This window comes from Colius striatus, chromosome 15, assembly GCF_028858725.1.
Source record: "Colius striatus isolate bColStr4 chromosome 15, bColStr4.1.hap1, whole genome shotgun sequence".
Taxonomy (NCBI): domain Eukaryota; kingdom Metazoa; phylum Chordata; class Aves; order Coliiformes; family Coliidae; genus Colius; species Colius striatus.
This window is the reverse complement of record NC_084773.1, coordinates 4,135,692-4,161,085: the sequence shown is the minus strand read 5'-3', so window position 1 is coordinate 4,161,085 and position 25,394 is coordinate 4,135,692. Positions and strand designations below refer to the sequence as shown.

The following is a 25,394-nucleotide window of genomic DNA, read 5'->3' as shown; positions in this document are numbered from 1 at the left end:
GTCCACTTCTTTGAAGCAAGGCTAAGTGAGCCTAGCTTGCTCCTTAAATCTCTTTCTTGAGAGCTGCATCTTTAAACACCAGAGTCCTGAGCTGTCAAAAGGCAGGCTCTGTCCAGCATGTAATCCCTTAACTTAAAACCTTCCCTTGTTGCAGTTTAACAGCATGGTGCTGTACTGTGTGCCGAAACTGAGGCTGATAGGCCAGAAGTTCAGTGTTCGAGAGAAGATGGACATTGCAGGACTGCAGGTTTGCATCCCCTCTTTGCCTCTGTTTCAATGCTTCCCCACTGGAGAGAGGCCAGGAAAAGGCCACCAAGATGATCATGGGACTGGAGCTTCTTTCTTATAGGAAAGGCTGCAGGACCTGGGGCTGTTCAGTCTGGAGAAGAGGAGATTGAGGGGGGATCTCATTAATAGTTACAAATATCAGGAGGTTGGGGCAGCACTTGTTTCTGTTGTATCCAGTGACAGGACAAGGGATGATGGAAAGAAGCTGTAACACAAAAAGTTCCATTTAAACATAAGGAAAAACTGTTTCAGTGTTGAGATGAGGGAGCCCTGGCACAGGCTGCCCAGGGAGGGTGTGGAGGCTCCTCCTCTGCAGGTTTCAAACCTGCCTGGACTCGTTCCTCTGTGACCTGATCTAGGTGGAGCTGCTGTAGCAGGGGGCTTGGATTAGATCTCTAGAGGTTTCTTCCAACCCCTACCACTCTGTGATTCTGTGTGATAGCATCAAGTCCCCTTTGAAACAAAAAATCTGGCAAAATATTAATGTAGAAATACAATAAAATCCTAAAATCCAGCTTTGGATCTCTCTTTTTTAAATTATGAAGTAATCATCCAAAGGTGGGTAATAATGGTGGCTCTGTACATGCTTTCATTGAAAGCCTGCCCTTGTCACCCAGCTGACACAGGCCTGCTGGTAGGGACTGGCTGGTGGTACAAATTCACAGATTCTGTGACAAGATGAATAGTTATGGAAGCAATCCTTTGTTTTTTTTCTATGTCTGTAAAGTATTCTGAGTGATCCTGTCAGCTAACTATTCCAAAGAATGAATATATTTGTAAGTCATTAAAAATGATTGAGAGACAATGGAGATTAGTGAGATGCTGACATGTTCTTTTTATAGGTCCAAGAAATTGCCAAGCAAAACGTGGCTCATACGTTTTCAATAGCAGGAAAAAAGAGATCACTGGAACTGCAGGCCAGGTATGGTGCTTGTTCTGTCTTTGTACGTTTGTGAATCTTTATGTTGAAGCTTATGACCTGGAGGATATTGCTCTGCTAGTATGATGTAGCTGTAAACCAGGAGATGAGCATACCTTAACATGCAAGAGAGTATGTCCATCCCAAGTCAGTCTGTTGAAGTGCTATGTTGATTTGGGTTATTGAATGCTTATGGTGTTTGTAGTAGTGCTTGTAGGTTCCACTGTGTTAATAATTCAAACATTTTTTGCATTTGTTAGTAATAATCAAGGTCAATAATTACTGATCATTTTATAAAACAGTGGATAGCAAAGCTAAAATCTTGACGGGTATAAAGCTGTGAAGATGTGCATTGAATTTAAGGAAAATATTGGATTAGAATGATGGTGTTTCCTGTATTTTTCTTTTGCTTCAACAGGACAGAAGAGGAGAAGAGGGAATGGATTCAGGTTAATACAAAACCATTCTGATAGGGATGGAAATCAACGTGCAGTCAGCAGCTTCTGTTTTAAAAATGGTCTTATTGGGGTTCTGAACATGGCCATGGGAGGAAGCTGGGTGGTCCTGCTTATGGAGAGATGTGAAGCTGCAGTCAGGGTCCTGCTGCTGACCTGCTGCTGTAAGGCCTTCAAACGAGTTCCCAGTTCCCGCAGTCCTCGAGCCCAGTGGGACAAGAGCCTGAGATTAGTCCTGTATGTGCTTGTAGTCTGACTTGTAGTGACACTGTCTGGTAGCACTCTTGGTTTTTAACTTAAACAATAGTGAGTTAACACCACTGCTCATGGTTACTAAGTGGATTTTTTAGTTTCCCTTTTATTTATGCAGATGTAAGGGTTTTTCACTACAATTATGATCCAAACCATTTTCCTTTGAGAGAGTTTTGCCAATGCTCCTTTTGTGATGCTTCTCATCTTTGCTGGGTGTTTTTTTTGTCTCAGGTCATTCAAGCAACAATTGAAAAGCACAAACAGAACAGTGAGACATTTAGAGCTTTCAATAGCTCTTTTTCTCAAGAGGAGGAGCATCCTCCTGATTCCTCAGTAAGTACAAGTGCTCAATTCTTCTTTAACAGCTTTACCAACAGTTAAACTAGACTTACACAGATAACTTTAAAATAGTGTGGTAACTTCAAAATAGTGTGGTCTTGTTCTTGATTTTTATATTGTATGATGGCACAGGCAGCTCCATTTCTCTGGCTCCCAAATGCCCATCAGTCTTACTTACTCAACCGTGCAGGTGTGGAATAAATTACCCAGAGCAGTTCAGTGCAAGAGCCCTATCAGTCATGTTTTCCAGACCAGTGGCTCATTTAGCATAACAGGTGTAATTCTTCAGTGTTAGGAGTGATTGGCTGTCTGGAATAGTGTTTATGTGCCTGAGAGATTTTGTTCATTACCCTTCCCCATCTCCTCAGAGATGCATTTTGAGAATATTTCTTTTTTTCTTACTTTATTATTGTTTTTTAGGTTTTTATTAAAGAGTTGAAAGGAAATGGGTGCATTTTAAAAGGGTCTTAAAGATACTGTCTTGCAGATAATAAATATATTTCAGGAAGACTACTCTCTACTAAATATGCAGAACAGTCTTCATTCTGTTTCTCTGTAGCTGTGTTTGCTAGGGATTTTGTTTTGGAAGTACTCACATGAGGATGATAACAATATTTCTTAATCTGACTTGAAAGTGACAGAGGTAGCTGTAGCCACAGTCACTTGCTGCAAGCTAAAGAGAAGAGGGAAACTCCAGGAGAGCTCTGTGTAGAGCTTCCTGTGTGGTGATGATGCTGGTAGTCAAACACAATAGATCTTGCAGCACAGGCAAAGGTCCATCTGCAGAAATTTAACTTGGAAATCTTTTATCTTCCCCCTTCCCTGCCTTCCAAAGTTGGGGTTTCTTTGTACCAAATGCTAGCATGGTAGTAATGCTGGATTTTTACCTAACTGATCTCCCAGGGGGTTCAGGAGAGACATTAGATATTCTTTTCAACCCATCTTTAATCAGCCTGACAATGCAGATCTTCACAAACCTCCACAGGCTCCAGGATCCTGGTGCTGATAGCAGCCACCAAGGAGCCATTTTCAGCCCGTGGTGTAGCTTACTGATCCTGAGCCCTTCCTCAGCTGAGAACACTCAGGAAAAAAATGGACAATCATCAGTTCATGCCTATATTTTAAAGTTAACTCATGGCTGCCTTCAGAACCAGGATGCTGTGATGGAAATAATAAAGCACACTTCTTTCTATCCAATTAAGACACAGCATCTGTTCAGCTTCATAATTAGTACTTTGCTTTGTAAATCCCAAGTTGTTTTGCTTCAGTGTTAATAGTTTAGCCACATGTTTATACTCTATTGCTTCATGAAAGTCAAGCAGAGCAGAAGTCTGGTTTCTCTCCTGGCTCTGATATTAATGCATTGTGCACCTTAATTTCTTCAATGCCAGAATACTAACCTGTGTTTTTAGGAGATTAGTTTATCTAGATAATCATCTCTGAAAACTGATGTCGTGGCTAAATGGGGTGGAAAGTGCTGTCAGTTAAAAAGACTGAAGGTAGTTCTGTAAGAAAAACTGGATAAGTACTGAGAGCATTCTTAGTAGCAATACACTGCTGTAGACAGCATCCACTACATATGTCATCATCTTTATGGCATATTGGACAGAGTGCTTTGGTGGGGGGGAAGGAAAAAATGACAGTAATCTTTTTTAGCTGTCATGAGTCAAGAAACAGATATGAACTCATGGTTTCTGGGCTGGATCTGTAACAGCTGCTAGAAATTGAACCCTGGTTCTAATAAACCTGTAGAAACTCTCCAAATTGCTTCTTTCCCCTCCTCAGCCATCCATTTGATGTGTTACAGTGCTTCTGACTGATTTCAGGTAGATGACCTGTCACACACAACTCTGACCATGCTATGGTTTCCCCTGCTGACTTACATAAGCTCATACATTAAGGGTTTGGCTTCATCCTGTAGTTTGCCTACAGAAGACATGTGGTTTCTTGGAAGTGCAGAGGTCTGACGTTTGACCTGATTCTTAAGATTGTGCCTGTGCAATAACCTACAGCAACTCATGAATTCCTCCCTGTCAGGAGGTGAGTGGTCAGTCCTCGCCAGACCTTGCCCTGCACTGTTGACTGTAGCAGCAGTCATCTAAAGAAGACTTTGTAGCAAGCTTCAGGGTCCCTTTGTGGCTTAGTTCCTTCAGAAGGAGGACACTCGTTTCTCCGTTTTCCATTTTTATCTGCAGCATTTCCAGGCTATGTGAAGATTTTTTTAAAGCCATCTAAAAATGTTCCCAAGGAAAAGGACCTCCTTTATCACTGCTTGATCTCAGAAGAGCTGGAGGCTTCTGGTGTGGGGGAAGGACATAGGCTGGCAAGGAAAAGTGCTGCAGGGAGCTGAGCTCTGAGAGGTGTCCTCACTCAGATTTGAGGCCTGGGAGTGCTTCTGTTAAATCAGGATTTTTAGATACTGTTGTGTGAACACTACTTCCCACCCTCTAGCTCTGGGGTGGTTCTGACAAACGTGAATAGCTGTCTTCCTTCATGCCAAATCTTACACTCTTTGAGTGGTAATGGGTAACATAATGGGGAGAAGCCCTTTTGAAATCTTTCCCAGTTTAAGAGTAGAGGTTGCTTGGGTTTTAGCACATAATTCTAAATAAATATTAACAAGACATGGAGATCTGAACAGGCAACTAATGAAAGTTACTCTTTTCCCTAAACTTGCTGGAGGTTTTCTCAATCTCTGCTTCAGACTCTATTTTCTCTATACATTTTTCATTTCCTCTCCCAAGTCCCACGTCAGCACACACAGGTGAAATACCTGGTCAGAATCCCATTTGATCAGAATCCCACTTGAAGGAAACCCCTTTCTGCAGAAGTGGGGAGCAGATGATGTGAGGACCCTGGGGTGGTTGTTTTTTTGCAGAGGCAGAAATAATTGTCTGGAATTGAGTATTTGATGCTTCCCCTTGGCTGAAGTTGCATTCCCTGAGGAAGTACTCAGGGGTGACACAGCCCTGGCCCAGGGGATGCGTTTACTCTTTGCTTGTATCAAGAGTCACTTGGTTGTATTGGTGTATAAATAGATACAATTAGGTATCAGAATGAATAGTTCTTCAATTTGGCCACTTACTCAAAGCTATGGTTCAGGTTGTTTCTGATAACAGACGTGAAACCTTTTTGAAGATGAAACCTTTGAAATGGAAGGAAGCTAGAGGGACAGAATGCACTGAGGATAACCTCAAAATATCTAAATGGTGGGTGTCAAGGAGGATGGAGCATCCCTTTTTTTCTGTTGTATCTAGTGATAAGACAAGGGGTGATGGGTTGAAGCTGGAACATAAGAAGTTCCATTTAAACGTAAGAAAAAACTGTTTCACTGTGAGGTGAGGGAGCCCTGGCACAGGCTGCCCAGGGAGGGTGTGGAGGCTCCTTCCTTGGAGGTCTTCAAGACCCACCTGGACACGTTCCTGTGTGACTTGATCTAGATGGATCTGCTTCGGCAAGGGAGTTGGACTGGATGATCTCTAAAAGTCCCTCCCAACCCTACCATTCTATGATTCTATGAGATTCTGTTCAACTGACAAAGGAAGAATGATCTGTGGGAACAATAGGATCACTTTTCATGAAGACACTCATATTGTGAGGACCCCCTGCAAACTAGCACACTCCCTTTCAATGACAATTGAGAGGGTTTTCCTTTTAGAGTGCAGCTGAAGGTTTTGTTGTACATGAGCCTTGTTATTTGCCCTCTGTATGTATTGAATACATACAGATGTATTGGAGATGTATTGTATGTATTGAATACATACAGATACCAGTTTGCATTTACTAAGAGATTAAGAGATGCATTGCAATTAAGAAATACTTAACTGACTGCCATTTGAATGGAGTAAATATTCTTCCTCCCACCTGCACCAAGCCGTTGCTGTGGGGCTCTAATGGCACAGGGAGGTTCTGGACGTGGCCATGGCCATGGGAGGTGCTTTGGGCAGAGCCCCACACCACAGGCCGCGGCAGCCCCAGCGCTCCAGCCTCCTGCACGATCACCCTCTCCATGGTTATCCCTGACTGTAAGGGTGGCTGAGTACCTGCCCAGTGGAAGTGTGTGCACAGAAGGGCTTAAAAGTAGGTGATGGCCATGTTTTCGTTTTTGCTGTTTAATGTGTCTTCAGAAGAACGCCCATGTCCAAATTGTTCTGTGTCGTTCTCTTTCTCTCAGATAGCGAGCACCAGCTCGGTGGAGTCGATGCCAGGAGCAGATGGCAGTGGTGCATGTGGAGGGGTGAGCAATTTGAAGCTAATACTTTCTGTAGAGCAAGGGGAGTGGGGGGTGTTATGGTTCTTTTGTAGCAAGAAGACAAACCAGCGATATTCGAGTAGCTCATCTTCTATTCCGCTGTCTGCTGCTGCAGCTGTGCTGTCCTGAACTTCTGGGCTGTTACAGCCACAGCTACTTGCACCATCAGTGAATTCAAATCCTGCTGTTCAGATCCATGCCCACATGTGTAGGAACCTAGCTGGGGTGAAGCTGAATGTTAGATCTGTAGCAAAGCTTGGGGGGTTTTTTGAGGGTGTTTTTGTTTCTTCTCAAATTCTGATAGGGAGCTACATTTCAGTGCCTGCAGGGAGGAGGGCAAAGAGAGACAAGGAAACCTGGCTGGTTTATACTGTTGTTTTGTGTAACTAAGGAGTTCATCTGCAGAACCCAATTTTGATAAACACATCTTTTATAGTGTGCTCTTCTGTTTCTGACAGTATACAGCAAGAGATGATGATACTTCCATACATCTCTGGCCTGTTAGTAGCTGGCTAATGCAAAAGCAAAGTATACTTTTACAAATATTTTTCATTTTGCTCTATACAACATCTGTGACTGCTGCCAAGTCAAACCAGAGGCTTTCAGTCCTTTATAAGGTCTGTTTTTTAGTATTCTTATCTCTCCCTTCTAACACATCTTCTGAGAATAAAAGGCTTTCAGGAAATGACTTGGGGTCAGCAGAGTTTACTGAAAAAAACCCAACAAGAAGAAACAGAAACCACCAAAAAACCCCTCATCTGCAGAGCCATACTATAGGATATTGTGCTATACTATAGGATATTGTGCTATACTATAGGATATTGTGCTATAGCATGACCTTTCTAATAACAAAGGAGCCACTCAGCAGGCCCTGTCAGACCTCTGGCCAAGCCTGTAACCTCCTGGTAGTTTACAGACTATCAGTGGAAAGCTGTTAAACAAGCCAGCAGCCTGACCTATACAAAGAAGAGCTTGTTAAAAGTAAGTGTTTGTAGTGTACTCCTGGCTGTTTATTGTTTGTTTACACTTGTGTTTTCCATAAGCAATTTTCAATTTGGTTGTAGTCAGTTTTGTGATTAATGCCCCTGGACCTTAATTTACAGATGCTGTGGTGATCTAGCTACTTAATGACAAAAATGCTTTATATAGGGCTTAAAAACAAACACATACAAATTTCTGTTGGTCTTTAGTTTATTAGGGAAGTTTACATTTTAGCTGTTATTAAGTAAAAGAAGATTTAGACCTTTTTAGTTGATTATAAATAACTGTGTCTGTAATTTGCATAGTACATCTCGACACATTAAGTCATTTTCCTTAGGTCATGTATTTAAAGGAAAATTTAGTTCCTGAGATAGGAGTAAAAATGGAGTTGATCAAAACCACAAAGCTAAAAATATGAAGAATTGTTTATTATAGATTCTGGGATCTCATGCTGCTGTACTGTAGCAAATGGATAACATCAGCATGAACAGTGAATTCAGATGTTAGTTGCAGCCTTAAAAAACACTAATTTTTGGTGATGAAATCCCTTTTGGAAACATCTCAATGAGTGCAAGAGCAAGTACATTCCATGCTTAACAGCTTCCACGTGCAAACCACTTGGTGGTAGTGATGGTCAGCAAACTGATATCTCCCAAAGTGTCTGCTGGGGTTTTCTTCTGTGTCACACCTTAGCATAACCATGCAGTGAAGCCTTCTGCAGGCAGTGTGCTCTCCTCGCTGTATAGCCTCCTGGTACTTGTTGCTGCACTGCTACCACAGTTTGTACTCAATCTTCTGCATGCATGAGGAAAGTACAAGCCAGTAGAAGACTGTCCTGCGTGTAACCTTGCATGTATGACATTGGCACACAGAGAAACAAACTAAACCATTTTGCTGCATTACAAAGTACTAAGTTTATTATATCACAGAATCCCTGAATGGTTGGAAGGGACCTCTAGAGATCATCCAGAATAAAAAATATATATAGCAAGTAATAAATAGCTCCAGGCATGAGCTGTAGCTCTCACAGGGGTGTACACTCTTTTCCACCAAAAATCTTAAAGTTGAAGGAAACTGGTAAGATTTAGAGAGTTAAATGCAGCTGCAGAGTAAAAGCAAATTAGTGGTCAAAACAGCCCTGTCTGGATGAAGTTACTGTAGATTCTGGCTCTGAACAGATTTTGTGCAAGTGTGAGTAAGTGTAAATAATTTTATGCAACAGTAAATAACGGAGCTTGTACAATAAAGGTTGCAGTTGCAAAGTAGCTGTTAGATTTGTCTTTGAACAAGGGTATTGAATGACAATTAATGTCCTCATGCCCTACAAAAACTTCTCTGTGCAGATGGTGTGTAGTTAAGAGTAAGAAGCAAGGGTAACTTCCTGAGCCATCACTGGGATGGGATGGGGCAGTTTCATGGTTTTCACAGGGATGGAAAGCAAAGGACTCCTTAATTCTATCTCAGTGTCACCAGTTAAATGACATAATAGAACAAGTCTTCTATCTATAGTTGCTCAATGGAATTTGCCACATCATACAGAAAATACTTTTTTGCTTTTATTATCTTTCCTGCAACTGCAATAGCAATGTTTTGAGCTCTTGTGTTCTAACTGTATTCTGATAATATTGAGACATATTATCAACTATCAGTTAAAGACATCTCTATACAGGGCCTTTTTTGATGAGTGAAGTGAGTATCAAATGCTTCTTGTGTGCTGCAGTGCAAGTTAAAATACAATGGTCTGAAATAAAAGTTCATGCATAGCTGTCATAACAGATCTTGCCCAATGTAATACCCCTTCTGCTTTCTTTCCTTTGTGAAATGTGTGGGTCATGTATTTCTGAAAGTGAGGACTGTCCAGACTGTTTCACATTGAGGAGGAGTCAAATACAAGATCCATTAGAGGAAATATTCAGCCTGAGCCTTGTCTGCATTACAGTGACATGCATGTGGGTGGTGATGGATATTCCTATTGAAGTACAAATCAAATTAACCAATTTCCACATGAAGCAGTCCATCCAAATCACGTTAGATTTGACTTCAGCATTTTTCCTGTGCAGGCCTGTGTAGGTATCAACTGAAAGTGAAAACCTAGTTTTGTTTAGCATTCATCAAGATTGTCTTCTGCTCATGAGGCTAAATGTTGTCTTCATTTGTGCTCTTGCCATTCCAGTAACACTAGTGATTGCTAGACATAAGAATCAGAAGGCTCCTTATTCTATATGCAAAGTTTAACTATTACAGAGAGAAAAGATAAGGTTGACAGGTGAGGAAATGCTCTGATGTAACAACTTAAGGGGAACCCATTCCTATCCAGTGGAAGGAAAATCAGCCTTCTGAAAAATTAAATAGCATTAACATCCAAATCAGAGTGAGAAATGGCTGACTTCAGCCAATAGATGTGATTCAAATAACAAAGTTCCTCTGTAGATTGCTGCTGATCAGTAAAAACTTCTCAAATTGTCTTAATTACATGCCTTGCTTGGAGGGGTCTGCTAGAGTCTGGAAGGAATGTTTCAGCCAGTGATTCATCTGAGGCATTGTTTGGTTAGTGTAATCCAGTATCTTACTGGTCACATCTGGTTCTCCACAAGAGAAGTGAAATACTGCACTGTGCTTGTGCGTGGGGGAGGCCTCGGATCTGCTGAGCAATCAATCCCTACGTGTCTGGGGTACAATGATGTTCCTGAATGAACAAATCCCTCGGACTGCACTTCACCGAGCTCGATTGCAAAACATCCCATGTGCTTGTATACAAGTCTGAAGCATTGCTATTGCAGCTACAGAAAAGATAATAAAAAGGAAAAGATCCAGTGACAAGTAATGAATTGTGGTTTTGTTGTGTAAGGCCATTACAAGCCAGGGTGGTTTCAGTAGCTCTGCCGAAGGACGATGTGCTTTCTTCTGAATGTGGGGAATGGCAGGGCCGAGGCTCAAGGAGGATGAAGAGGGGGTGTCAGCTTATACAGTTGAATTTAGTTTTTTTTAATTGGCCTGAAAACCTGGATGAGTGACTTCTGCAGGTTTGTCACAACCACTGAGATGAGACCTTAAGGGCAGGGTTTCCCCAGCCCTGGTGTCACTTGCCTGGGGAGCCTGGGTAGCCTCTGGTAACTGTCATTCCTTTGCCTTTCCTCCCCATGCCAACACCCTTCTGGTAAATAAAGGCTTTGAAGAAGGGGAAATTTGTTCAGCCAATTGTTCTCTCTCAAGAAGACTTGAGTTGTGACTTAGGATGCATCCTTGGTTTAAAGGAAAGGGGAGGCTGTCAAGGAGTCCACAATCTGCATAGCCTAGGTGGGTCTGATCTTTACCTGGTTCATTTTCAGAAAAAAAATGTAAAATACCACTGCTCTCTTGATTTAGAGGAAATTCAGAGAGCAATCTCTGAATCTCTTCTCGAGAAGGAGCTGTGCTAGAGGAACACCATGCAGCCACATTCTCCCAGCTGAATGCCCGTGAGGTGCCGCCTACCTGGGGCTGCCCCAGGCTCCTCCCCAGGGAGCTGCACGTGGCCTTGCTGGGAGGAATAGTGTTTATCTATTTAAAAAGGGAATTAAACAGGGAATCCACTTGAAGTTCTGTGGGAAGCTCTATACTTGTCAACTGCACATTGGCATATTAACGCTTTTTGGTTTGTGTGAAAATTGTACAATTGGGTTTAATTATACCCAGTGACTTCATGCACCAGCTTAGGTGGTTAGCTTAAGGGACTGAGCCTGTTTGGCTATCTGGTAAAAAGTATCTGCTGCCAAGGGCAGTTGATAGCTGTGTCTTCCTGAGGAACTTTATGGTTCATTGTGGGCTGGGAGAGCAGGGAAACTCCTAAATTATGCATTTGAAGTTGAATGGTGCAAAAATCCACTGCCAGCACCATTCACTTCTTCAGTCAAGCCATTCTTCTGAAAACCTTCACATCTCCTCACCACAAACAGAAGAGTTTACAACACGTTCCCAAAATCAACATTTACCTTAACTGAGTCACGTTGCAGCAGCAGAGAGGAAGAGGCAAGTATCAGAAGGAAAGCTCTTCTCCAGAAGCCAAGCTTGCCAGTTCTTTTTCCTCCTTGCCAATGGTGAGATGAGGTTGCTCAGGGGCAGTAAGGGCACAAGTGGGCAGAGAAGGTCTTGAGGAGTTGGCTTTAGTTCACACAATGCCACCCCAGAGACGCCATCCAACCGAGGCCATCGCCAGAGGTGACGTGAATTCTTTTCTAAAATAGCATGAAACCCAAGGAGGATCTTTGTCAGTAGGGGAACTCTGTGCATTGTTTTGGGATCCTTTGTTTGTTTGTTTTTAAGTCACTCCATTGTACTTTTCATTCCAGGGTGATTCATGTAGGAAATCCTCCAAATCCAAGCGAGACAAGGAGAAACAGGCTTGCAAGAGCTGCAGCGAAAGCTTTAACTCCATCACTAAAAGGCGGCACCACTGTAAGCAGTGTGGGGCAGTAAGTATCAAAAGGAAGGAGCTTTTGAGGTCCTTCTGCAGAGACCATCAAAGAGAATGCTTTATTTTTCCAGTGTAGGAACTAAGAGATGCTCTAGTTCAAGGTAGGTTTTGACAGAGCAGATCTTTCCACTTGCTTTACTCCCGGATAATGGGGGGAAAAAAGAGTGACATTCTGGTACAAGGGGCCTAGGCTGTGCTGGTTTAAAGGCAAATATGCAGTGCCTCAGTGGATAAAAAGTGGTGCCCTTATCTGGGGAGGACATTGTCCCCTATATATTGTTAGCAGAGGCCTTCTGACAGCCTCACTTTTAGGCAGCAGCTTTTGCTAGGATGAACAACTATTAAAACAGGTGGATTATTCTTCCCCCAAAGCAGAGTTGGTCAATAATTGCTTGTACCAAAGTGGTTTCCTCGTGCTTGAAAAGCCCCAAAACATCAGTCCTAGAGATTCCTCCACATAGGTTGCTGAGGGCAGTTAACTAACCTTCCCCAGTGCCATTCACTGGCAGCTTAATTCTCATGGGTTTTTTGCTGAAAGTCACAACCACCAGCATGATGAGATTCAATTCTGTGACATGACTTGAAACCTGCCCTCTGTGACTCGAGTTTCACGGTTTAGGGTTCCTAATGTAACTACTACAGAATAATGTTACTTAAGTACCATTACTCATTTGAAGGGGAGGTGAATTTTCAGCTGAAGAGACCTAAATATATAGTTCAGATGTTCCAACACATCAGTCTCGGCAATTGAAATGAAATCACCGTGAGGGAGATGCCTTTGCACTGCAGTGGGGATTTTTAACCTTCTGGGTTTGTTTTTATTAATAATTACTGAGACAATGAAATACATTTTTGGAGGTTTAAAATGTTCCTTTGCAAAGCTCAGCATTGTTAAAGAAATGAAAGAATAGCTTTCCCCCATGGACAGAGAGATAACGAGTGACATGATTAATAATTTATTGTTAAACAGTTGTTGGCTACGTGGTGTTTCGTGATGTGGCAATAGCATTCAAATTAAACAAGTTAATTTGCCTCAAGGAAAGATTCTCTTGTTTCTAAAAATGCCAGATTGCTTTTGTTGATGTGACTTGGCAGAATGGTTCTTTGTGCAGGAATTAACATCTTGCAGTGAAGCACATAGTAATGTATACATGTACCTGAAGGACGTGTAGTGTCTGACATGAATCCAGCTCGAGGGGGGTGGGCATGGGGCTGGCTGCCCAGCCTTGCACCCCAGGGCTTGCTGTGCTGTACCACAGCAAGTGCTGGTGTCAGGATTTCAGCCTTAAAACAAGTTCCAGGATCCATCACTCTTTGCACACACTGGTTTCATGAGACTGATGTGTCATTGTGTGCTCTTGGCAGCTGAGGGAAGGAATCCAAAGTCATTAATTTGGCATCAAGTAGTTTTTAATGGATAATATACTGTACTTAACATATATAATATAATGTCCTTAAAACAGTCTCTGGCTTCTTGATTCCTCAGTTCTGTCAGGCTGAACTACCTAATTGATGAGGAAACATCAGCCACTTTTACCCTGAAAATCAGTCCTTCCTAGACCATTTTCTGATTGGCAATAAAAAAGCACTGATTGCTGTGTCAACACAAACCCTTTTTGACTCATAAGGCTTACAAGAAAAGCAAACTTGCACGATGTTAATCATAAAGCATTTCCCAAAAGGCATATGTTTTCTTTAATTAGGTATGTCAGTACACAGCATGGGTTCACAAAACTGTTATTTCCTTTACCTCCATTAATAATTAAATACCATATAGGTCACTCTGTCTCACTGTTATATTGGGTTTCTGGATTTTACCTTAATAACAAACGTTCTGCAAGCTACTTTCTTTAGAGAAGGGTTATGTTTCAATGATAGCTGATCAAGCACCATCTTTCTGATACAGGTGATCTGTGCAAAGTGCTCTGAGTTTAAACCTCTGGCAGATAACAGCCGTCACAATCGAGTGTGTAAAGAGTGTTTTCTGCAGTTGCCAGTGAGCCCGTGCAGCCCTGTAGTGGAAACAGTCGGAGATCAAAAGAAAAGACTAGCTGCAGAGGTACAGTGTTTGCCCAAGAAACTTTTGATGTGTTTTCTGCCCTTCTGAGTCTCTCTCTTTTTGTTTTTAATGTATTTATTTAAGACAGTTTGGTTATCTTTGGTTTTTTTCTTCCACCATGATATTTGACTCTGTGGCCTGTAACTTGTATTGAAGGCTCTTTGTAGCTGGTGAGTGCTCGTGGTATGAGCAGCCTACAGAGATATGCACATGGGTTTTGCAGATAAGCTTCAGCTTTCACAGTCACAGAATCTTAAGGGTTAGAAATGACCTTGAAAAATCATCTAATCCACCCCCCCTGCCAGAGCAGGACCACCTAGAATAGTTCACACAGGAACTTGTCCAGGTGGGTTTGAATGTCTCCAGAGAAGGAGACTCCACAGCCCATCTGGGCAGCCCCTTCCAGTGCTCTGTCAAAGTAACAAAAGAGAGGGAAAGCTTCTGGCTTCTGTTTATTAAAGTGCATTTGCCATCTTGAGTTGTGTGCAATAACTACTGGCAAAACTTGACAAAGTTAAGTTTTTCACTTGTAACTCCACTTAGAAGATACTTTTCCTCTCCTTATTTCATATCCATTCAAAATGTCATGAAACCAATTTTTTTCTCAGTTGCTCATGCAAAAGTATGGCTTGCTTCTGAAAGGCTGTCAGCATTCACTGAAGCTTACTCAAACCTGCTATAGACAATGCAAACTGTTCCTTCCAAGATGAGACTGTCACAAATTGGGCTCCCTAAACTACTGCTCCACAACTGCCACGATGCCACCACATCATATACCATGACAGCAGCACATCCTGCCCTGAATTTTTTTACCAGAGCAAGAAATATGTTGGAAGCTGATTTGTTTTGCTCTCACCCACAACATCTGAACCTTCTCTTACCGATGCTTTTTTTAGACCACAGGCAGAGCTGTGAGTACCATTGTGTGCCACAGTTTTTACCTTGAAAAGTCACCTTGAAGAAAAGATTTTTATTTCTTTTACCTGTGAAATAACAGCCAGGAGCCACTGCATGTATAAAAGACAACATTCATCTCAATTGAGAGTGGACTCACAGGGACATCAGATTCTTGAAAGAGCTGCTGACACAATGAGAATTTCATTGCAAATCATCCTCCCCCCTCGATACGCTGACCTACACCATCCTGCTTTGAGCACTGCATGCAAAACTGAGGAACAGTTACAGCCTGTACTGAAAAACATCTTACCTTGAAGAACATCTTTCTGGAAAGCCACTCCTCAGAGCCATCAGACTGCCTCCAGCCTTGTTATACTCCTCATCACAACCGAGCTATGTGGAAAAGAGCTGGCCTCTGAGCAAGGAGCATAAACCTGCCAGAGCATATCCAGAGCTGCTGTAATAAATGCTTCCTCAAATAGTCTTCTTAGACCTTGCCCTGCTCTGCTTCCCAGCATGTCATATTTCTTTCCAGGCTACTAAATGTACCTACACAGGTAAAATTATACCAGCACAATGTCCCAGAGTGAACTCTGCTGCTCAGGTGCTTTGTACCCAGGCATGTCCAGAATCTCAGTAATACAAAGTGAGTGCAAAGACAGTTACAAATGCACGTTGCCCTTCCCTAAACTTACCACTTCTGTGAGCAGAGAGAAGGTTCTGGATCTGTAGCCTGATGCCATCAAAAGCTTTAGGCAGACACTTCCAGCTATGCCTACAGATGAGATGCACTTAACATGCGTCAGCATCCCATGATAAACTTTCTAGCACTGCTTCAGCAGAGCTCTTTGCTGGTAAAGTGAAAACCTACAGCTATGCAGCCAGGAACACTGCTAATCTGAAAAGCCAAAAAGCAGACCAGTGAAATGTGACCTATGGCTTTACTTTAGAAAGCAGATTACAGCAGAAAGCTGTAAAAACCCAAGGAAAAAGTCATTTTTCCCTCATATTCTCAGGCTTCTAGCCTCTGCTAAATCTTCAAAGGATCAGGTAAAATGCAAGAATAGAGATGGGTAAGAAAGGAAGATCAGAGCCAGCCTTTTCCTTTCCCTCCTATTTATGTTAAACTTTCTTAACAAGCTTGATAGCAGCTGCACATTGCCACTTTGCAAATGTTATTAGCAGATACCAGAAATCCCCAGGAGACTTGTGCAAAGTCTAATGTGAACAGGAATTTTGTTTTGCTTTGCTTTCTATCAGAAGGTGAAAATTTCCTCCCATCTTTCTTTGCCTTGGCACTGTCTGATTTGGCTTGTGTCTCTCCATGTCTATGCAGGAGGCTGTCTTTTCTGAAATCATCTCCCAGCCTACTTTGCTAAGCAAGAAACTAGCTGCATCATCTTAATTACCATTCTCAATTTGCTTGGTGATGGTGGAATTTAACTTCTCATCAGCTGTGAACAGCAGTTCAGCATCTGTGTTACATGAAATTGTGCTGTTCCTTGTGGTATATAATAACAATTAAACATGTGTTTACTTATGAGCTATCCAGCATTTGCCCTGCAGTATTGACCCTGGACAACTCAAACTAAGTATGTTTTATAACTTAATTCTTTTGCCCACTTCAGCATCAATGGAAACAGCTCGCTCTTTTCTTTTTTCTTTCCTTCGTCCAGAAGCAAAGCATCTTGGCAGCTGAAAACAGCCTCTTCAGCAGCTACCTCCAGTTCCTTGAAAAAGGGAAGACTTGGTACAAAATGTGGGTGACCATCCCCAAGACTGAACCTCTTGTTCTCTATCTGCAAGGAAGTAGCCAGGTAAAATGACATTCAGGAGGGTTGACATGCAGACAAAAAACAAGCAGAAGTTTAAATCTATCAAGCTGAGAAATAGGTCAAAGGCTTTGGCTTGGTTTCAACAAAAATTAACTTGGTGTTCTGAATATAGCACAAAGCCTGAGAGATTTCAGATTTTCTTGTTATCTGTAGTTACTGCTGATATGGTTATGAGCAAATGTTTAAGCTCATAGCTTTTCTTTTCCACTTTTTAACCAAAAAGGACAGAAAAAGAGTAATTTAGTTATGTTTGGGATTTTTTAGAGGTTTCAAACAGGTACATTAAAAGGTTTTAGTAAACTGTTATTAAGGAAAGCACTTTACTGTAAAATGTGTAGAGCTGTGAAGGAGTCTGAATATTGCCATTGCTGGGTCAATGTTAGTTTTTTTAAAAGCCTAATTCAGAGTTGAGGGGCCAGAGAAGTTTGTGGAAATGTGGCTGTTTCTCAGCCTTGAGAAATGGACTGTGTTTTGTAAAGCTCCTTGTCCTAGCATCATATGATTTTATCTTTACTTGAAGTAGTTACTGTGGCAGGCATTATTACTCTTTTTCAAAGTGTGCTGTTGGAGCTCGCTAGCATTTGTGTGTGGTGAAGGTCAAGTATCTATATCCAAGATAGAATATCCAAAATGGAAAAATCAGTCGTGCTCCCTTAGTGCTGAAGATAAAAGAGTGACAATGCTGAAATGAGATCCCACATACCCAATTTTGTATTTGGCACTTGGCACATTTATGTATGGCTTTGTTTTATCTCCTGGGCGAGATGGAAGCAGAAATGGATCCAAACTCAGCCTACCATTACCCTGCTGTAATTTGCAGCAATCTGAAGGATTTGCCTTTTATTAGCATCTATTTGTGTGGTTGTAGCTGGGGACAGTCTGGGAACTAAGTATTGCCTGTGATTTTATAAAGCTTACTCCATAGCAAATGTTCAATGAGAGGTACACGTCATCCTTAGAAGTGCATTCCTTTTGCTGCTTGTCGGCAAGAACACCTCTGGTTGTAAACATGTGTGTGTAATGTTTTAAGTGTAGTGCTCAAGAGGCTGAAAGCTTGAATTTGGAGCTCCAGACAGAGCCTACTTGGCTTCATCTGGGATTCAGATTGCACCCTGGGTAAGCCTCCAGTTCATCCCACGGGCAGCGAGCTGCCTGGCTCCCCTCCTGCGCCACGGGGAATACGTGACTGGAGCCACAAGTTTAAAAGGCCTTGGTCAGAGGACTAAACTGAGTGTAACCAAACCCATCTTTAGATCTCTCTGGAGCCAGAGTCTGGCAAAAGGTAAAAAGCTTGCAAAAGCAAAGCAGAGGGAATGGCTTCACTGCACAACTCATCCCCTGATGCGAAGGCTGTGCCTGAGGGCAGGGCCAGCGCACACCCCGTGTCCCTGCCAGCCACGGCAGTGTCTCATGCAGGCAGGCTCTGGGGAGCAGAGAGGGAACAGAGGGAGAGGGGTCTGAATTCTTTGGCCTTCCTCACCCAGGAACAGCGTATGTCATCTAAGAGAGATGACTGGAGCGAGGAGTTGAGAGGAGGCAACACCCTCTTCATGGTGTGACCTGGAAGGAGAAATTCTGCTACTGTCCGACCGATTGTTGCAGTACAGCACAAATAACCTGTGGGACATCTAAAGGGTGGGTGTCAGGAGGTTGGGACATCCCTTTTTTGTATAGTAGATAGTAACAGGACAAGGGGTGATGGGATGAAGCTGGAACACAAAAAGTTCCACTTAAACATAAGAAGAAACAATTTCACCGTGAGAGTGAGGGAGCCCTGGCACAGGCTGCCCAGAGGGGTTGTGGAGGCTCCTTCCTTGGAGGTCTTCAAGACCCACCTGGACATGTTCCTATGCGACCTGATCTAGGTGAACCTGCTTCTCCAGGGGGATTGGACTGGATGATCTCTAAAGGTCCCTTCCAACCCCCACCATTCTATGATTCTATGACATACACCAGCTCTGTTTAGTGCACAGTGGAATGATGCTCGGTTCTGCAGGCCCCCTCCTGACAGCTATGCAAGGCCAGGGCTTGCATACTGGAGGAGCTTCTGAGTTTCAGATGCTGTATTCTTTGTTCCATGTCCTGCCAAATTTGATCTTGAACCTCTGCTGGTATTATTAGGTCTTGTTTTTAGAGAGAAAAGGTGCCTTTGACACCGACAACCGTTTTTATGACAGTTAAATTTAGTGCTTAGTGTCCCCAGCTATTTCAGATGTGAGAGAAATCTCCCAATAAAGCTGTAAGAAAGCACACAGGGCAAGGCTGAGCTATCTTCCATTCGATAACCAAGCCAGGATTTACTGTTGGGAAGCACCAGTTTCAGGCTAAGAGTGTAAACACGAAAGCGAGTCTCTTCTCCCAGGGCCTTCCATCCATTCCCACTCGGGTACCCTCCTCAATTTGCATCCAGCTGAAGGAAAAAAATGATGAAGCAAATCCCATTCCTTGGTAATAACTCAACAACCTTGTTAATTCTGGGTTACATGGTATTCACCAGACTTCTGACAAAAATCTCTTCCAGAGCTGCTTCCTGGTGGCCGAATGTCCAGAGTCAGTCGGGAACCACTCACGTGCTTGAGTGTTATTTTCTCAGATGTTGTTTGATGTTGTACAAAAACCTTGAATGCATCTCTCAAGCCTCTTCAAGGCCTGCAAAGAAGCATTTCAGTGCCTAAAAAAAGAGATGCCCTTTGGGAGTAATATTGCAAACAATGGTATTAAAGGTCTTGAAACACAGACCAGAAGAGTTTGAAAGTTGGGGGGTTGGTTTTTAAAACAGCAGGAAGAAAAGCTGCGTCCCAAGCTGAATCTGGAGCTTCTGATACACTAAGAGCCCTGAAAACTTTCATCCTCTGCACCCCCAGCCCTCACACTGAAGAGGGATGCCAGTGCAAATGGAAATACAACTCACAGGCTGTAAACCAGCAGGAAAACTGCTCCTTTGCTTTAAGTCCTTGTTCCAGGAGACTGAATAGAATCTTTGAGTGTTCATGGTGTAAGTCTTGCATAAGGCTTTCTGCTTGAGGGTAAAGTATGGAAATCACACCGATGTTACCTGTCATCAAACTGAGACACACCTTGTGCAGCTGTTTTCACATTTACCTGAGTGGGATTGGAAGAGTTTGCAAAGCCCACCCAGGGACAAGGGCCGGTGGTTTGACAGAGATCAATCTGTCTTTCCAGGAACTCCGCCTGGAGCTTCAGCCCCTCTTGGCCGTGTAAAATGCACAACCACCTCCAAAGCTCTGGCATTACCTTAGACCAGACTGAGAAATGCAGAATTAACAAGTCTCAGGTAGCTATAGACATAATGAATGCTGGAGAAATAGGGAGGATAGATCTATAGTGTAGGGAGAGATAGTGTGTATCATCATTATCAGGCTTCATCCAGGAGAAAACTTTATGTTATAAATTCTGAAGGAAAATCTTTTATTCATCACGTAGATGTGATTTACTCCTAGAAAATAAGGGAGTAGCTGGGTTTGAAGTTGAGCTTAGGGTTTTAGAGAAGCATTTCTGTGGCTTGTCTGTTGCTCCTGGTCAGGTGAAGCTTTAATTGGCGCTGCCCAAAGCTCTGCCTGTCGTTTCTCATGGCCCTGCAGAGCTCTGCCTCTCGGCGCACCGGCAGGCGCAGGAGTCTCAGAGGTTTGAGCAAGGTTGGGATTACATCGGAGTGAGTAGAGAGTGGAATTAGAGTGGAAGAACAGGGATTGTCTAAGCCAATTCAAAACTATCAGGGGAAAATGATAGTGGTCCATCAGTGGGTACCTGTTGTACTGTGTGTTTGTGTCGGAGAGACCCTGCAAAGAGATGTGCCGTGCGAGAGGGGTGTCTGTGTGGAGGGGTACATGGGACAGAGCTGCCTCTCTGGTGGGACTGAGCTATCCATTCCCGAATCTTAAACCTGGGCTGTTGTAATGGCTGTAACAGAGCAATACATAAATGCTGCTGAGACTACCTAATGTGATAATATGTCAGTATTGTGCTGCTTAGAGCCAGGACGAGTGCACAGTCCTTGTGATTACTGACAGTATTACACATGCAGGAGCCTTTGTGTATCACTTGCTATCTCAGGGAAGTGATTGAAATCAACCCTAAAGCAAAGCTCTTCTCAGCAGCTTTTAAAATGAAATATGACTTTTATCTCTCTGTAAGGTCTGTAAATCCTTACAGGCTCAATGTAGGGCCTGAATTCCTCATGGGTGCAGAACAGCCCCTGGATTTGTTGGACTCCAGGTAGGAGGGGAAGGGCTCGGTGCCAGAGGAAATGCAGAGATGCTCATGCTCTGGCAGATGTTTTGGGTGTGTGGCGTGACTGGAGGCTGAGTGCTTCAACTTTATCTACCAACAGTGCAGCTTTTCAGAGATAATTTAAATCCCTTCCTTTCAGATCAGGCAGGTACAGAGAAAGTGACAAAGGCATCATACTAAGAAAAGGGAGGAAGCAAGACCAAAGGCAGTCTGCTTAATTTGCCTGTGTCTGCACGCGTTGGGTAGGTGCAACGTGTACAATTCCAACCTCGGTTTGCTCTGACGCTGCACTCCTTGGCTACAAACAATACCATTTCTCATTGTCGTGGGCAGCCTCCAATTTTACATGTGACAAGTCCCAGTGTCTGTTTTTCTAAACCAAGATCAGTCGAGCAGGCATGGTTGAGCTTGCATGTGCTCTTGTGCATTTTGTGTCCATCGGTCCCATACCCGCTTGCTTCAGCGCTGCGTGGCTGCAGGGCTGGGGCTGCTCTGCACAGGCCAGTTCACACTGCATGAGCAGGACCTCCCTGTTTACATGGACCCAGCTGTGCCTCAGGGTCTACAAATTGTCTGCTGCTTTTAAGACAACTACTTAAACTGAAATGGAAACTGAATTCTTTACTGTTTGACCTAAAGCTGCCAGAAATTCCCTTGAATGTCCTTGGTCTTCAAGCAGATGGACTGGTGTTTTCACATAAAGTAACAAGTAAATCAGGAAGCCTGTGTTCATTTAATATAATGCATAGACACATTTTGACTGGGTTTTTTTTCCCCCCCTTTAGTTAATGTGAGTGAAACTTGACCTGCTTCAGCCTAAGTGTTAGAAAAGTAGATTATTTCTTTGCCATTGTTATTGGAGGTGTGGTCCCCTTCCAGCTTCACTATCATCTGCATTCAGTATGGAGTGAGAAAAAGAGTGCCTTTGCCACCTCTTTGTGGGATGCCTCCTTAACTTTGGTATGAGGCTGTTACCCAAGAAACTACTGCAAGCAAGGACAGCTGTTAGAGATGCTTGATGCCTGTGTGGTTTAGACTCCAGTTTGGGGACCCGCCCTTGAAAATGCTTTGCTGGCATCAGTTGAAAGGAGTTGCATGGTTGTGACACAGGCTGCCTCCCCAGCATAGCCTTTCCTGAGAGCTTAGTAGAGGAGCTGGTTGATGCTCAGGATGTGGCTGTCAGAGAGCTGTATTGCTCTTTAGATCTGTGAGCTAATCTGGCCTTTAAAGGGTGCTCAAGAATCTGAGCTTTGACATCCTTGACAGCACTGAAAGGCAGCACAAATAACCCCAAATCTTCTGAGAAGAGTCACTGGTTGATTTAAAACTTGAAATTGTCTTTTATTGCAAAGTCACTTCCCTGGTAGTTGTCTTTGTGCCTCTCAGTGTCCAGCTCTGCTTATTTGTCTCCTTTTTGCCAATGTTACAAACATCCCATGAGGTTCAAAAGGGGCTGCACTGCACTGTTCCTGCCTGGACCCAATGCAAAGGGATCTTCATAAAGGGCAACAGGCCTGTGTTGTGTGAAGCGGTGTGACAATGCCCAGCTGTGCCACTGCTGGGTGTGAGCTCTTCCTGCAACAGGGACCCTGCCAAAGAAGAGGCAATAAAGCACCTGCAGAGTCATTGCCTTTATTGCTTCCAGTTCAGCAGTCAGCATTGCTGCAGGAGGAGCGCGAGGAGCCGTGTCCGTGTGCCGACAGAAGGGTCGGGCGTGCTCGGCAGCAGCGGTGCGGGCATTGCCATTGGCGTGGGAGTTGGCGTTGGCATTGGAGTTGGCACTGGCATTGGAGTGAGACGCATTGGCGTTGGAGTGAGATGGCATTGGCGCTGGCAGCCGTCGGCACACGCCGGTGCAGTGAGAGCTGTGCCATCCAACCTGCGTGCCTGCCCGGTGGCTGTGGCTCCGCTGTAGGGCAGTGCATCTGCAGTCACTCCTTTCTGCTCCAAAGTGGGTTTTAAGCTGGTTGAAACAGGTGCTTCTGTACTCCCACTGAAAGGAAATCTTCCTTCCCCACTCCTCCTGTTCCTTGCTGAATTTTTACACTTGTTCTTTCTCCTTTAGGACGGACGAAGCCCACGTCCCATTCCTCTGCCTGGATACGAAGTCAGTTTACCAGGTTCTGGTGAGAAGTTTGAAGCAAAGCATGTTTTTAAGCTTTGCCAGTCCCAGCAAACTCTGTATTTCAGTGCAGAAGATGAAGAACTGCAGATCAAATGGATGGAGATTCTCACCAAAGCAGCCAAAGGGGAAACTGAAGATACAGCTGAAGGGCTCAGCAGCCCATAGAGCCACTTCCATTTAGTTTCTTTCCTACATGCTATAAACCATCACTTGAACTTGGTATTCATGGCACTTTGGAAACTGTATGGCTTTATATTTTCATGTGTCTGCATAGGAAATTCAGTGGTTTCTCTCCTTTTATTGTACATTTCTCACGTACAGTAGTTACCTGGCATATATTATGTTAAAGGAAAAGGTAGTTGTAGTTGTTGGTGGTGTTGATGCTGGTTTTAAAACAAAAGACAAGGAGAAAAGCATTAATTTTAACAGAGGTAATGGAAAACCATCGGTCTCTTGTTTTCCTAAATGTATATTTTCCAGTCCTTTTGATTGCTGTTCAGTGCAGGATGTGTATAGTCTGTGATTAGTTCTATAAATGCTGCCTTTTAAGTTAAATGTTGTAAAGGCTTGTGCTGGCCACTGACATTCCGTTCTCTGTCCTCTCCCTCCTGGTTAAAAGGTCTTTGTGAAGTGTGAGCAGTGTACTGGATATTTCCCCTTTGCTAAAACTATGTCTCTGCTATTTTGAGATGACCTGTTCACAAGACAAATACTGTAGAAGGGACTTCTAAAAATGACTGCAAACGGTGCAGAAAAGCCCATTAAGAAGCCTCATGGATTTTAAGCATTTATAAGATTGTTTTGTTCTCTTTTGAACCCAACACCTTCCCTCCTGCTCTCTGAACCCACTTTGATGTAAGCGAGCAAACGTTTTATACTGCAGAATGGGTTGTGATCAATAAACAAGAACGTTTTTAGTACACACAGTACAAAAAGGTGACTTTCTTTTCGTTGTATTGGTTAATTTAAAAGCGAGACCTAGGATTTATTTATATAATTTGTAAATAATGTTTCATAAGTATTTGAAGAATTTTTAAGAGATCTTCTCTGATTAACAGCATTTAGTGCATAGCACCAGAGATATTTGTATGGACTGAATTTGTAATTTAATTTTCCTGTTCACCTGTACTTGTCTTATTTTCAAGCTTAAGTGCTTATCTATTGAAATAAAACCTCACGCCGTTAACTCCTGAGCCAGATTTCCAAGGCACAGAAAGCTTTAGGTCAATACTTGATGTAGGTTTAAAGCAAAAAAAAAGACAAAAACAAAACAAAAACCAACCAACCAAAAAAAGAGAAAAGGCATGTGTGTTTGTAGTGGTAGTAAGCATGTAGTGCTGATCGAAATGAAATAAAAGCTGTCGCAGTACTGTATTTTTAAACGCTTTGGTTTAACTTTTGTTTCTTCTTCAGCCCTCTGCATTTTCTGGTATTGGTAGAAAGAAAGAGCTACTCCAAGCAGCCAAGAGTTTGGTAGGACTGGTGAGAATTAGCCTCTGCATCAGTGAGTGTTTTTCTTCCCTACCGAAAAGGGTTTGTTTCTTTCCTCGGTTGGAGTTCGGTTTGGTTTTAACATTGGTGTAATAAATCATATACCCCAAGTCCATGGCCTGAAAATTAGAAGCTGTGGTTTAACTAGCTATTGGTGACATTTCACGAGCCCTTGCATCCTCCCTCTCCTCCCTACCCCTGCCCTCCTGTCAGTTAGCATGGAAAAGGTCATTTTTATCATACAGTTCACGAAAAGGAATTCCTTTAGTGTCTGTTATTTCCTCCCCCAGGCTTCTCTGAAAATGTGATGATGTAGAATGCTGGGCTTGAAAATGTACTCATCTTGTAATATTTCTGGTTTGGGGTTTTGGGGTTTTCTTGATAAGTTTTTCCTTTATTACTGTGCTCTCTTGGTTCTTTTTCTTTGTTACCAGGAGAGAAATGGGAAGAGGGAATGGTGAACCAAACCAAAACGAATGCATCTGAATACACCTTTCATTTTCTGGTTTTGTTAACCAAAAAACCACTTTTAACATGTTTCTTTCTTATTTTTATCCATGTTGTTCTTTTTTTCTAACTAAGTATGTCAAAATACACATCTAATCATTTTATATTCCTCAGTTCACTTTCTTTACAAGATAAACAAAAGTTGTGGTGTGCCCGCAATGTTAACACACAGTGGGGGGCACCTGTGGGCACCTGTGTCCAACAGCTTTGTCTCCAGTCTCTTTCCACTGTCAGGGGTGAGGAACCTGCCTGAGGAATCTCTGTTTTGTGAGGGAGCTCTGCATTGTCAC

General features: G+C 42.9%; 1 protein-coding gene across 4 annotated transcripts in view; it reads left to right on the top strand.

Moving 5' to 3' along the window:
- The window catches only part of FGD3 (FYVE, RhoGEF and PH domain containing 3), a 110,153-nt gene extending 86,125 nt beyond the window's left edge, over window positions 1-24,028 (top strand). For 3 of the 4 annotated variants that reach the window (XM_062008421.1, XM_062008423.1, XM_062008424.1), the window contains 9 exons: window positions 155-247; window positions 1,131-1,210; window positions 1,626-1,656; window positions 2,146-2,247; window positions 6,428-6,490; window positions 11,815-11,937; window positions 13,846-13,998; window positions 16,572-16,712; window positions 23,047-24,028. In XM_062008421.1, the coding sequence (XP_061864405.1) occupies window positions 155-247; window positions 1,131-1,210; window positions 1,626-1,656; window positions 2,146-2,247; window positions 6,428-6,490; window positions 11,815-11,937; window positions 13,846-13,998; window positions 16,572-16,712; window positions 23,047-23,271 (1,011 nt within the window). In that variant the 3' untranslated portion in view covers window positions 23,272-24,028. The remainder of the gene's footprint in view (window positions 1-154; window positions 248-1,130; window positions 1,211-1,625; window positions 1,657-2,145; window positions 2,248-6,427; window positions 6,491-11,814; window positions 11,938-13,845; window positions 13,999-16,571; window positions 16,713-23,046) is intronic. The other variant, XM_062008422.1, reaches the window with a different exon arrangement.
- The last annotated feature ends 1,366 nt before the right edge of the window (window positions 24,029-25,394 follow it).